At 27.1% G+C, this 15,610-nt stretch overlaps 1 protein-coding gene and 1 non-coding gene across 3 annotated transcripts; both read left to right on the forward strand.

Moving 5' to 3' along the window:
* Positions 1-8,205: 8,205 nt before the first annotated feature.
* Positions 8,206-12,950, forward strand: LOC114175995 (probable magnesium transporter NIPA6). 2 transcript variants are annotated; one of them, XM_028060871.1, is made up of 10 exons: positions 8,206-8,747; positions 8,859-8,895; positions 8,992-9,082; positions 9,439-9,599; positions 9,865-9,992; positions 10,143-10,280; positions 12,009-12,101; positions 12,199-12,316; positions 12,433-12,589; positions 12,708-12,950. In XM_028060871.1, the coding sequence occupies exons 1-9, from the start codon at positions 8,733-8,735 to the stop codon at positions 12,564-12,566; spliced, it is 915 nt and encodes a 304-aa protein (XP_027916672.1). In that variant the 5' UTR covers positions 8,206-8,732; the 3' UTR covers positions 12,567-12,589; positions 12,708-12,950. The 2 variants fall into 2 exon arrangements, with proteins under 2 accessions (XP_027916672.1, XP_027916671.1); XM_028060870.1 differs by having other exon boundaries at positions 8,207-8,747; positions 8,859-8,915.
* A 1,577-nt stretch (positions 12,951-14,527) lies between these two features.
* On the forward strand, positions 14,528-14,599 carry TRNAH-GUG. Its single transcript has one exon. It is a non-coding gene; the product is annotated as a tRNA-His (tRNA).
* The last annotated feature ends 1,011 nt before the right edge of the window (positions 14,600-15,610 follow it).

Raw genomic sequence — 15,610 nt, forward strand, 5'->3', positions numbered from 1 at the left:
ATCTAATTGAGTCTCGATGCATGTGTAAGACATGGATATAAGCTTTTATTACACGAAAAAGAAAAACCCTAAAAAAAGAGAATTGTGATCTTACGGGTCAAAGAAGCAGAGCATAAACTAAAAAATGAGTGAAATCAAAAGGTTTTGGCTTTGTGGATCTGACAAATGTGTAGTTATAAAAAGAAAGCCTCCATTGCACGTTCCCCTCATCCCTCATCCTCATCTTGTGGGAACAATTGACTTATTCCCCTCTCTAACCAACTTTTTCTTTCAATGTTTTCGACTTTCTCTTCTTTTTTTCACACTTCAAAACTCATAAGCTTCAAAAAGATAAAGTATACTAAAAAGATATAAATATTTTTTATATTGATTATTCTCGCAATACCAAATGTCTAGAGCCAACAAATGGAATTAAAGTTATTTCATATTTAATATTACTATATAATTTAAAAAATGTGTGATACTTGAAAATGAAGAAGGCGAGTCAACCGATGAGTGCTGAAAGAACTTGGCAGACAAAAACAAACGTGTTTCTTTTTTATGACAGGAATCATTAGTTTTAACAAAACTTAACAACAGTGGTATAAGCACGCATCTAGATTAGCACACACGTGCATAAAATACAATGTAATTGATAATGTCGGAGGTAACACGTTGAATATGAATAGAAAAATGAATAATGTAATATAAAGAGAAAAATACACGAAAAAATGGTGTTTTTTGTGTCTGAATTTGAAGAATGAAGCGTGAGAAGAAGGCCGTGCACCGTCCATATAGAGAGAGCAGGATTTGACCCCAACAAAATAAGGTTATTAGTCAGAAATAAAATCAAACTCTGAGTCCCAGCTTTTGATGCACTATTTGAGGCGCAAATGTTCGTTGCAAAAAAACAACTACATAACTCCAAATCTTGCCAAAATTTCTCATCATGAGATCTTGATTCACACACACATATATGGGAATTATTATTCAAAAGAAATGATTGACAAATGCAAAAAGCAACAAAAAATGTGTATAGAGAGAATAGGATCGAGGATGAGGATGATTGAGAGAGTTTGATTATATTCATCTCGTGTTTCCAGTAAAATGTCATCTTCCTCAATTTTTTTTTTATCGATAAAAAAGTAATATATTAATTGATAAGTACATTTTGTGTTATTTTGAGAGGGAGAAAATAGGAGAAATAACAGCATTCCTGTTACAAAATTATCTGGTCTTCCCATCTCGCATTCAATGTACTGATTTAAAGGTAAATGATGGTAAACGATTATTTTGTCTCTCAATTTGTTGAATTGGTTCGATTTGGTCTTCAAATTTTTGGAAGATTCAATTTAGTTTCCGAATTTTTGGAAGGTTCAATTTGTTATCATTATTTTGTAAAATGGTTTAGTTTAGTATCTCTCGTTATATTTTAGTTACTGTCGTTTGTATACTGATGAAATGTTATTGTGTAATAGAATCGTAGGACCAAATTGAATTTTCCAAAACATTAAAAAACCAAATTGAACAAACTAAAAAGATCGGAAGACCAAATCAATAATTATACCAAAATTATTATACCCTTCATAACTATGATAATAACGTAATAATATTACTTTTAAAATTACACTTACAACAAATTAATATTCCGAATTTCTAAATTATTTACCAAAACAATTATTGTATTTTTATTTTGTATTAATTTTTTCTCCAATTTATTCATTTAAATATTTTTTATAAAATATATAATTCATCTAAATATAATTTTAGATTACATCAATAACAATTTGATAATTTTATTTTTTGTTTATTAAATTTAATTTTTAATTTATTATATCAATCAAATCACTTACAAATTTTCACAAACTTTATTTTTAAATTTATTCATTAACACTCCAAATCCCTTAGAAATAACAATACTAATTTCACCATTAATTTATCATCTTTCTCTTTTTCAAATTAATATATTCTTTTTCATCTCAATCTCAGTGCGTTTTTCCTTTGTGAATTTTTTTCATAAGATATATTACATCTTAAAAAATGTAAGCCTCAATTTTATCAAATTAAATGATTTTTAAAACGCAAATTTGATATTCATTTTTCTAATATTTTATTCTTTTGTGTACTTTTTTGTCACGTGAAAACAACTGACAAACAACTTTTTTTTGTCATGGAAAATGTCTGCTAATCAACCTTAATTGTTTAGTTGTGGAAACCTTATTTAAAGTAACCTACAAAATCTATATTCTATTTATTCTTTGGTTTTTAATTTCGGTTTATTGAAAAATCTTCTTTCACTGCATAATTTTACATGCATAATTTTACATTATCTATATTTCAATGTTAAGTTACTTTATATCCACCAACTTTATTCAAATCTCTGATGTATTTTTCCATTGTAACATTTTTGCAACAATTAATAAATGTTATAGTCATTAGGAAACTTCAATTATTTGTATTTGTTATTTAACGTCATATTTTAATTGTTATTATTATTCGTGTAAAAAATATACTTCATTAATAATTAAGACAATGTGAAAGTGAGTATGGATATATCTAATGAAGATGAAGATGAAACATAATTTCATATCAGACAAAAAATGTGAATTTCTATTTAAGATATATATATATATATATATATATATATATATATATATATATATATATATATTAATATATTTAGCAAAAATAAATTTATTAAAACTACACGTGCAATTTATTAGAAGCAATACTATTACTAAGGGGAGATCAAAGTTTGTGTAGAAACTTATTTTTAATCCAAAAGATAGTTGTGAATGACACGCTATGTATTTACTTTTGCTTCACGTTAATACGAGGTACAAGAGTTAAAATATAGGAACAAAATTTTCAACAAACCATTAATATAAATAAATGATGAAAATTATACATATGTGGAATAAGAAAACAAAAGCTACACTCTTACACTTTGACATTTTGTATCTAAGATGACCAAAGAAAGAGAGAACCGAGCATATAAAATAATCTTGTTCAATCTCACAACCTACATTAACTTGCTTTCTCATGAAAATAGCCCGCAATTAAAGCCATTGATATGTTTTTTATTCTGTAAACATTAGTTAAATATTAATTACCAATCTATCACTTATTTATTAACTTTGAGTATAAGACAAAATTATATATATTTTTAGTTTATAGGATTCTTAAGTACACATCCATTGTTAGTTACAGTTAAATATCTTTTGCGTTAAATATCTGTTTATTCTATTGTTCAGTACATACAAAAAATTAACAGGTCATTAGATTAAAAGAATATATATATATATATATATATATATATATATATTTAAAAAAAATTGAGAATCAAACTGTATTAAAATTTAGAAAATAAACAAATATAATTTTTGTCTTAAAATTTAAAAGTAAAAACATATTTAAATTTTTTATTTTTAAACCATTTAATTAAGAATTAAACATCACATAACTTATGTTAACTAAATTACCAATAATGTTTCCTATTTTATATACTTTGTCAATTACATAAAGTAAATTTGTAAAATATATAAATTCATCTTCTAATATTATTATACATAATTTTTCTGGAAGCAATGATTACCAAAGTAATATACATATATACGTATATAATCGTGTAACTTCTGTAAGCAATGATTAATCTCGTTACAAACCGGATCTCTACCATTGCATTCAAGTTTGTCCAAATAGAGGAGAAAAAGTGTGATCTAACATCCTGTGCTTTGTATTTTTTGCAATAGCAATAAGAAAAAAAATATTAATTTTAATTGTTAAAAAAATTATTTACTTTAATGGAAAAATATTTAAGTAATTTTATGAATAATAAATACCCACAAATGAAAGATCCATACATGCAAATGCGAGTCAATGATTTGATGAATATAATTTGACTTTATGTGTGTTATTTTATGCACAAAAAATCTTTCTATTTTGAAAAAAAAAAATTTATTTTAGGTGTAGACAAAAAAAAAATTGTCATGGATGTTTTCCACCTTATTTAGTTAAATTTTCATTTCTTATTTCCTTTATTACATCTTAATTTTTTTTATTAATTTTAGATATTTATGTAATTTTGTAGTAATATTTTTTTTTCTTCTTTTAACTCCACTTATTTATACCGAACAACTTAAAAAATCATCTAAGTTTCTATTTGTTTTCTTTTATTTCCTGTGCTTTCAAATTCTTTTCCGTTTTGAAAACCATGCATAACATAAACTAAAAAAAAATAACTTTCAGTGGCTATTTAATGATCCATATAGTTGCATAGCTATTTTCATATACATGTTGAAGTCAAATCATAATTCATCAATCAAGTAGGCTAAGTCAGTTATCGGAAATGTGTATAACTCATTTGAAAAAAAATAAAAAATTTTGCACTTATCAAATTAAAAGCTTATTTTTTCTTGTGATATTATCATGAAATTAAAAATAAAAGTCAAATCAAAACTTTGAATTTATTATATTACTAACTACTAACAACTCTCGACGTGAAATACAGCTGTGCTTTTTCAACGTGCTAGAAATAAATTATTTTTTAAGATATTTTGATATTCAATTCTTTTTATATGCATTTGATACTATTTTACACCTTCACTTTCATTTTCTTTTATAATTACAAAAAATTATTTATTTTATGACTATTTTACTTCTAAATCGGTATCAAATGATTCTCAAATGGTATGAAATGATTTTTTTTTCTATTTTTTAATACAAATATTTTCTTTTATGTTCACTTTCATTTCTTCTACTAATATATTTTAAAGTCAAGTAAAATAAAAGTTTACCTGAGTTTTTATTCTTAATTACCAAACTGTCTTTCTATTATTTTAATTTGTTTTATGCCGTTAAAAATGTATACACAAAAATATTATTATTTTATTCAAATTTAAATAAAAGTTTTATATTTAATTATTACACTGTACTAGTATAATTAAACAAGTAAATCAATTCAATTTGTTTTATCTCAAATAGAACTAATGCTATCGTTAGTTAAATAAAGACATATTAATACATCTATAACTTTATACATTAATACCGTGTTATTTTTTTTTATCTGTTTTATCAATATCATATGTAGGGTAGGGGTGTAAAAATATTAGTAACAAATTTAACTAAAGAAAATATAATCTGTATTTCAAACGGTTTATGACTTTTGGACATTTTTCTCGTTTTACTCACCGTTACTTTAATAGTGTCACGGGTATTTTTGTCAATTTAAAAAACACAAATAAAAAATAGATTAAAATAAAAAGCTATGCTAAAATATGTAATTTAAAATTAAAATATATTGACAAAAAGTGATATGGTTTTTAATAAAATAATTTGATATTAAGATAATTATATATGTATATATATTTTAATTTTTAATAAATAATGTTATTTTTATCTTTTATTATTTTATTATCGTACCCATATCTCATTTAGAAGTTGATGTCTAAAATCGTTTAAATATTTATTATTCTTTCACTCTTCAATTGGATGTTCTGTTATTGGTCCTACAGTAAGCGGCAAAAAACTCTTCGACCCTCTAATCAATAAGAGAGTAAAATTTTTTTTAGAGAAAACGAGTTTGAGTGATTATTTTTCCAGTGAGTATTCCATGTAAGATACTATGTGTATTTATAGGGTCTCTCTCAAACCTTAGACCTATATGATAATAAGATAATCTTAATAATATAACAACTTACTTGAAATAAATAAATATAATAATAATAATAATAATAATAATAATAATAATAAAGTAATATATTACTTGGTATACTAAATACTTTGTTAATATTTAATATAAGAGAATATTAAGATGTAATCGACTAATATTTAGTATTAGAACATGATCATACTATCAAAATTATTATGATTGCAATTAATATATGAATATTTTTTTCAATAGATAAATATGAGAAGAAAATCTTTTGTGATCATGTATTATTTTTAATATTTTACAACATAATTATTATCTTAAAAATGAGTTAGAGCTTATTGTCTGGGCTGAGATGATCCCGGCCAGTTTCTTATTATTGGGCCGGGTACTATCCGGCCATACACTAACAAGAACTAATGCTATCGTTGAGTTAAATAAAGACATATTAATACATCTATAACTTTATACATTAATACCGTGTTATTTTTTTTATCTGTTTTATCAATATCATAGGTAGGGTAGGGGTGTAAAAATATTAGTAACAAATTTAACTAAAGAAAATATAATCTGTATTTCAAACGGCTTATGACTTTTGGACATTTTTCTCGTTTTACTCGACGTTACTTTAATAGTGTCACGAGTATTTTTGTCAATTTAAAAAACACAAATAAAAAATAGATTAAAATAAAAAGCTATGCTAAAATATGTAATTTAAAATTAAAATATATTGACAAAAAGTGATATGGTTTTTTAATAAAATAATCTGATATTAAGATAATTATATATGTATATATATTTTAATTTTTAATAAATAGTGTTATTTTTATCTTTTATTATGTTATTATCGTACCCATATCTCATTTAGAAGTTGATGTCTAAAATCGTTTAAATATTTATTATTCTTTCACTCTTCAATTGCATGTTCTGTTATTGGTCCTACAGTAAGCGGCAAAAAACTCTTTGACCCTCTAATCAATAAGAGAGTAAGAATTTTTTTAGAGAAAACGAGTTTGAGTGATTATTTTCCCAGTGAGTATTCCGTGTAGGATACTATGTGTATTTATAGGGTCTCTCTCAAACCTTAGACCTATATGATAATAAGATAATCTTAATAATATAACACCTTACTTGAAATAAATATAATAATAATAATAATAAAAAAGTAATATATTACTTGGTATACTAAATACTTTGTTAATATTTAATATAAGAGAATATTAAGATGTAATCGACTAATATTTAGTATTAGAATATGATTATACTATCAAAATTATTATGATTGCAGTTAATATATGAATATTTTTTTTCAATAGATAAATATGAGAAGAAAATCTTGTTTGATCATGTATTATTTTTAATATTTTACAACATAATTATTATCTTAAAAATGAGTTAGAGCTTATTGGAAATGGTATAGCTTTTGTAAAATTCAATTTTGATATAACAAATAGAGAGTACTGAAAATGGGTTGTTTATTTTTGTAAAATTCAACTTTGATATCTAGTAAAAGATGATTTAAAAAAATAATAAAAATAAAAATTGTAAGTTATGTTTTAATTTAGAATTTGAATTCTTTAGTTTTCATTTTATAAACTCTACTATTTATTTATTTATTTTTTCATTTTTTTCTCTCATCACATCCTCTTTGCTCTTTCTTCATAATTTTGACTTCATTTATTATCCTTTATCTAATCAAAAGTTACCTCGTAACATAAATTAAGATGATTTGATATAATTAGATTTTGTTTTAGAGAAAAAAATATTTTCCATCAAATCTTGAAGTTTTCTTTCTTGATGTGGTTCACATGAAGTGAATATAGGTTTCACATATGATATTTAACTCTATTATATTAATTAATGTATATCTATTGGTTTGGGAATTAGATACTTTTGAGAGTAAGTTGTGACTTTTTTAGTTTTTATAGGATAGTGAAGTAACTTATTGAAAAACATAAGAATTAATGTAAGAGAAAGATTGTTAATGACGAGTTACAATTGAGAATTTAGTTGAAACTAAATCTAGATAGTATATAAGATTTGTGTGTTTGTTATTTTTTTTTATTGTATATCATTTTATTATTTATATTCACGAGTTTATATAAATATGATGACTGATTCAGAAAATGAAATTAATTATATTTTTATAATTAGCGCGACTTAAAAATAATTTAATTTATGTATAACATTCTTTTTAAATATAACAACTTAGCTTTTGTTTATTGTGGACTGAGCTTGGAAGGGTTAAATTGGGACAATAGAGTATTTTATTTTGTTTTGAAATAACGTATATTATTTCATTTAAAAAAAAAGCTTCATGATTTGTAGATCTTTCAATGAATAATTTGTGTTTATTTAACATAATTTACAGTGGTTGAATTTAGAATACAATTTTTCTAATTTAACCAGAGTCATTTTGTAGGTTTTTTCAAATTGAGTTATTTAATGGAGTACTCTAATAATTTTATCAATCATTAATTTCGGAAGCAAGACACTTTTTTTACTAAAATTGATGTTCTGAAGTATTTAGAAAATTTGAATTTGAGGAAGTTGGTTGATTGAGAGGAAGATGAGAAAGTTGTTGATATTGTGTTGGTTTGAGAAATGATATGCAAAATAGATGTTTGAAAAGGAAGAATTTTGAAGACATTGAATTTCTCAACAAACTATTTGATTTTTGAAGTACTAAAGAGTGGAAACACATGGAGACGCTAACATAATAACAACGACCCGTCCACAGATAAGACCAAGGCCGTTCATTGCTTCCATCCACCTGACAGACAAGAGCGCCACAATTTTAATTGAAAAAGGAAACAATTTTGTAAGGAAAAGAGAATCTCAAGCGTTTGGGTTAGTTGCAGCGTTCTTCTGAGTCCCAAACCGAATCTAGGACCAGAACAACAACAATTGTCTTCTAGGGTTGTTGTCTTTTCAGGATAACACAAGCACCTCGTTTTCGTCGCCTAATGTAACGCGAAAACAACAACATCATCGTCGATGAGCTCGAGCAATTTAACGGGGTTTGTGTTGGCCGTGGTTTCCAGCGCTTTCATTGGCTCCAGCTTCATCATCAAGAAAAAGGGTCTCCAACTCGCCAGTGCCAATGGCCCACGTGCAAGTCTCTGCTTTCACCCTCCCAATTCCCTTTTTTCATATGAAAAAATCGTTTTTTTCTTCTTCTGGGAAATAATGTCTCGTACGTGGTCGTGTATTGCGTTGTAATTTGCAGGCGTTGGTGGCTATGGTTACTTGCTTCAACCCCTCTGGTGGGTCGGAATGATTACCAGTACGCAACGTTTTCTCTGGTGGGTCGGAATGATTTCCAGATTTTTTTTTACTGATTAATTCAAAATTGTTTGCAGTGATTGTTGGAGAGATAGCTAATTTTGTAGCTTACATTTATGCGCCTGCTGTGCTTGTTACTCCACTCGGTGCTTTGAGTATAATTGTAAGGTAATATTTGTTGTTATTGTTATTATCATTATAATGTTATTGGGTTCAGCTATTCACTTCGGTGCCTGTATATCTCCATTCTAAGTTTTAGTCCTTGTGCGAGAAAACTATTAGTTTTAGTTCATATACAAGAAAAATGTTAGTTTTAATCCCTTTCTTATTCATCAGTGCCAGAAAATTTTCTCTGGTCTTGGGAAGAGAGACCAAAACTGAGAAAATCATGCATGTCTATAGACTAAAACTAACGATTTTATGGTATAAGAACTAAAACTTAAAATGGAGACAATTAGAGGAACCTATGAATAGTTTAACTTTATTATTATTACAGAGCTAAGAGTTTATATGGATATGGGCAGTGCCGTCTTAGCTCATTTTCTCTTGAAGGAGAAGTTGCAGAAAATGGACGTGTTGGGGTGTCTTCTATGCATTGTGGGGTCCACTGTTGTGGTGCTCCATGCGCCTGAGGAGAAGTCTCTTACTTCTGTGCTGGAAATATGGGAATTCGCCATTCAACCTGGTATTCTGTCAATCTTTCATTGGTTTTCCATTATGAAACGCCTAAGAATAAGACTTAGGTTCAGTACTTTAAGTATTTTTTGTGGTGGTCTCCAATCAGAGTTGAAGTTTTACATTTGTAACCTATGTTTAAACCTCTTAAACTATTATACAGACTGTGAGATTACCAAGGAGAAATTATAATTGTGACTGGAGAATAATGTATCTAAGTTTTGTTCAATGGTTAATGAGTTGTTCCTGATTATTGCTTTCTATTTTGGCATCAGCATTCCTCTCGTATACGGCCTCTGTAATTGCAGTGACATTGTTCTTGGTTTTGTATTGTGCTCCCCGCTACGGCCAGACTAATATTTTTGTTTATATTGGAATATGCTCGATAATTGGCTCCTTGACTGTAAGTGACTTACTTGGTTAAGTTCTTCAGTTGTTACTACTTATGTGATACTTATCATTTTGGATATTTCTGCATGTTCTAATTGTTGCCTGATTTGTATACTTAGACCAACATTTGTTTGATCTTTGTGACAAAAATCTTATTTATCAGGTCATGAGTGTAAAAGCAATTGGCATTGCGATAAAACTTACAATAGAAGGTTCAAACCAGGCTATCTACTTTCAGACATGGATTTTTGTGATGGTTCTTGTCACCTGCGTCATTGTCCAACTGAATTTTCTTAATATGGTCAGTGCTATTTGTTTTTTGTGCGATCATAATTTTTTATGTTATGAACTTATGACATTAATTAATTGTTTAAAATATGCGTGCTTATTTCAAATACTTTGGTGGATTCTGTTGCTTTATTCTCCATGCTTTATACGTATATCATATACCCTATTGAAGAACAATATAAGTTAAAAGTAATTTAGTCTGTTTGTGTTTCTTTGACATAGTACAGGATAATAACGGTAGGGATTTATCATTTTTTAATTCTAGCCACGGTGAGACTGTGATTGCTGAAAACTATGTGAATTTTCTTGTTTAATATCCTCTTAATTGTCTTCATTATGGATGCAGACTTTTTATAAAATCTTGATTATAAAAATATTAGTTTTAATATTTTTCTTTGCCATAATGCATTTGTCTACATATTTGTATGTTCTAATCCTCTAATCTAACCAAGATTTTGATGAATTCTAAGACAAGTATCATGGCTGTTTCAAAGTGAGCTTTAGTTATCATCTATTTGCAATCTTACCTTATATTTTATATTCAATTTTTTTCTACTAATTGACTGATTGAAAGTGACAGGTGCATTTTCGTTGATGTCTAGACTTGTAATTTTTATTGTGGTAATATAATTACTAAATGTAGAATCCCATCAAAATTTTCTGTCTAGTTTCATATTGTTCTTCCCCTTTTTCCCAGCCTCGCAGTCAGTATTGTAACTTGCGTATTTGGAGGTGCAAATAAATAGTTTGGTTTCTAATCAGTTTTTGCTTAAATGCTAGCTGTAGTGCAGGTCATAGTGATTCAAATCATGAATTGCCTAGTTAATATTTTATCATAAATAATAAATAACTCATTGAATCATAAAATTTGGGGACACAATGAAAAGAATAACTCCTAATATATCATATGAATGATATATGTTGATATTGAACTAGGAAATGACACAAACAGCTTAACCATGAATCTTATAAAACAAAATCACGATCGCATGCCTTCTGTCAAAGCTCAGCACATAAGATAAGCAATGGTATAGCCAAATATATAAGCCTTTGTTTTAGAAGAATGAAAGTAGAAGGTCCAAACAACTAAATAGGATGCATAGAGTGTGAGTGAGTGACTCTGTGAAGTCCTTTTTTCAGAAAAAAGAACACATTAATGAAATGACCAAATAACCATGGTACAGGTAATTTTCAATTGGGAGCGGAACTGTTTTTCAGTAACTAAGGTTAAGAACTTGAGATTAGCTTTGAGTAATTTGAGTACTGTGGTTAAGACTTTGCATATGCCCACACTGCTTATTTATTTTTTTAATTTTTCTGTTGTTGAGTATGTTACTAAAATTTTGAAGTCCGAAATCATATGAAATTATCTTCCTTTAGAAGAAAAATCTTGCTCATGTTCCTTCGTATCATGTCTACCATCTGATTATATTAGTATGAAAAATTATTATAGGTTGTAGGCTTGTCTTACTTTTCCTGGCTTAATGTCCACTTTCTTTTCTTTGATTCACTGACTATAATCATCCATTGATTTTTGATAGTTGTTTAAAGGATGTTTAGTAATTTAGAAGTTTGAGGTGTAAATCCCTTGTCCAAATAACATCCATGATGCTTGAGCTGAAGACCACCATTCACATTTTGATTTACTGGAGTTATTCTGTTCCTTTTTTCTGCCATCATTTCCATGTTATTTATCCTTCAATCCTGTCTTTTTAATGTACCAACTCTTTCATGGTTGCAGGCATTGGATAACTTTAACACAGCAGTTGTTTCTCCCATCTATTATGCATTGTTCACAGCTTTTACAATATTGGCCAGTGCAATTATGTTTAAGGTTGGTACTTTTCTGAAACAGTAATTTTGTGAGAGGAAGGAGACATTTAATGGTTCAAGTATTTTTTACAATCTTGCCTCTTCTTTTCATATTTTAGGACTATTCTGGTCAAAGTATAAGCAGTATTGTGTCAGAGCTATGTGGTTTAATCACTATTTTATCTGGAACGACTCTTTTGCACAGTACAAAAGAGCCAGATTCTCCAATCCTTACAGGTAATATATTGTGTAACATAGTGAAGAATAAAAACATTGGAAATTATCTTGAGATAAGGTAACTGATGCAGTTTTTCCAACAGTACATACATATTCTGATTTTTCTCCATATACAGATTTATATACACCATTGTCTCCGAAAATGTCATGGTACATCCAAGGCAACGGTGATCCTTGGAAACAGAAGGAGGAGGATGCGCCGCCACCCTTTAGTTTGATTACAGTCATACGGCAAGACCATTTCAAGTGACATGTGCCTAAACTCTGCTATAGGTAGATTTATCCTGTGCAATCCTTCCATTCAGCATCTATATTTTCTAGATCAATAAACATGAATGTGCTAGCATTGTGCCTAAACATCAATAATATTTGTTTCTCTTACGTTGTGCAGGCAGAGAAGAGATGGTGCTTGTTGTACCATGTTTCCAAGGAGTGAGTTATAGTCTAGTTTGCTTCCTTTTTTGTATTTTTCCAATGATTTTGTTCCTTCCACACCAGCCTCTCTTTTTTACTTCTATCATTTTTTCAATGAAGAATATTTCACTGTTCTGGTGATTAGTAGGCTGAGGAAGCTAATCAATGTATATTGATCAGTGTAGTTTCAACTTTCAACTATTTAGTTATTGTTTGGACATTATTTGTAGTATATATGCAATATATACATATATATATATATATATATATATATAATTTCTCACTTTAAATTTTTAAAGTAAATGTTATGTTTCAGAAGAAATAATCTTAAATTGTGTGATGCCTGCAAATACAGGTTCTCTGCTGATTCTTTAGATGGTAGTTCTTTCCGGATCTTTAAAATACATTGATATTAATATATTAAAAAAGTTAATATATTTTAAAATATTAAAATATCATTATATTCCGAAGCATAGCAGAAGAATAACACCTAAACCTGAGAGAATTCAAATTCGAACTGGAAGTGTGCGATGACAGCTGTCATTAGAACTGAGCTATGTAATTGCATGTAATCCATCCATCAAACAATATTTTTGTATTTTTTGCTAATTTCATATAATTTGCTTTATTGATAATGAAAAAACACAATTTAAACACTGAATACATTGTTCTGTCATTATGATATCTATCATTTAAAGGTATTAATTATGTTGAAATCACTCAAATAATTATATGTTTCTAATTTTTTGACTCATTAAGTTAAACTACTCAATTTGAAGTGACGGTCTTTAAGTATGAGTTTGATTTTGAAAAAAAGAAAACGAAGAATATTTTTAAGTAAATTTTAAAATAATTATTACAGAAGTTACTAATTTCATTGTATGATTAATACTTAAATGAAACTATTAAAAATGTTTATACTGATAATTATATTGTTTAGGACTTAAAACAGTTATACGACAAATAAATTCTAATTATATATTAAGATTTACATTCTTAATAATAGAGAAGTATGTCTTTCGATTTAACTTTTTAAATTTTTAAATCTTTATTCGGTAAACTTAAATTCCCATTATTGATAATTAACTCATTTATTATCATATTTTCCCTTTCATAATACACTCAATTTTACCATTATTTAATAATGATTAATTTTCTCATATATGTTTCAATTTATATTTGTATTTTTAAAGTTCCTCTAAGTTACGAAATAACTGTATAAGAACTTGCAGACAAAATAGTATAAAACCGACCCGCATTTTATTCGGATGAATCGGTTTCGGTCGGTCTCCTTCTTTTTCTCACCCCTACTAAACAGTTTATTAGATCATGTAAATTTCTTAAACATAAGTTTTATTCTTTAAAAGTTAACAATACCAATATCGTTTAATTTTACGCAACTTAAAAGAAAAAAAAATTGTTTCTTTTCTCTACTTATTTAGTAATGGTGATATTTTATTATATATGTTTTTCTGTATTTTTCAATTTTATCCAAATTTATAAACACATGCTTAATATACAAGGGACTTATTAGTACACGTTGAATGACGTTTAACTTAATCTCTACATCCATCTTTGATTTTAAAATTATCCGATATAATATAACAATTAGTTTAACACCTGGATAAATACATCTATATATAAATAAAGCATGTTCGTGTACTTTACATTTTTTCTCTGAGAAATTTTTTTGAAATCTTTTAAAAGAAGATGCTGAACAGCGAGATCCAATTTCCGAGAAAAGTGTACCCTGTGTTAAATAATTAATAATACAAAAAAAAGAAATAATCATATCATGTGGCTGTAGTTTAGTGGTAAGAATTCCACGTTGTGGCCGTGGAGACCTGGGCTCGAATCCCAGCAGCCACAATATTTTGTATATGGTTTTAGATTTTCAATTTTTTTCGATTTCTGAAGAAGAGTAATTGAGATAGTATTTTTTTAAAGTAAATAATAAATAAGACAATGGAGGCATTAGAATCAACAAATAAAAGATTGTAGGATAGATTTTTTCACATAATTATAATATAAATTGATTTTATATAATTTTAAAAGCATTATTGATGTGAAATTATTAATAAAATTAAATAAATTTTGTGTTACACATTTATCAAATTCTATTGATTTGAGTGCCGAAGTATCCATAGATAAAATATTTATTATCAACAACTAAGGACAAAAACGTAAATATAAAAAAAGAAAGGCCTAATAATAAAAAATTTGGATAGAGTGGTCTCTAAAGTTATAAGAACAAATTATGACCTAAAAATTTTTATATTTATAAATATTTTTTACAATAACTCCTCCAAAGAAGGGATTAACATGGGTGATTCATGATTTTGACAAATAAAGAAAAAATAATGGCATAAACGTTGAACCAGACTAGCTGGCAGCGTTAATTGCTGCTGAGATGTTGCTAATTAAACGCTAAACTACCATCACATTCCTAACCAGCATGTCTAGTTATGAGTTTATTTTTAATTATTTTTTGTCTTAGGGTTTGTTTAGGTGTTAATTAGGAATATTCATGTTTGAAAGGCTGGAATAACCTCTAACACACTTAATGGGATTCCATTTCATCTTCCAAGGAAGATCCAAAAGATAATGTTAAAAGATTATACAATATATAATACTGCCACCTAAATATTCAGTATTTTCAAATTTCATTACATAATTTGTTTCTTATAAGCTTTAATTACTATATAAAATTGCAGCAAAAAAGCTATATATATATATATGCATTGATATTGTAAAATAATTTTACAACAACTATGATATATGACATATTTATAACAATTGTTTTTTTTAATGTAAAACTATTACAGTGTTAATATTAATTAGCATTGATTTTTAAAATAACTCTATTAATGTACGGTATAA

The sequence above is a fragment of the Vigna unguiculata genome, chromosome 3, assembly GCF_004118075.2.
Source record: "Vigna unguiculata cultivar IT97K-499-35 chromosome 3, ASM411807v1, whole genome shotgun sequence".
In the NCBI taxonomy this organism is placed as follows: Eukaryota; Viridiplantae; Streptophyta; class Magnoliopsida; order Fabales; family Fabaceae; genus Vigna; species Vigna unguiculata.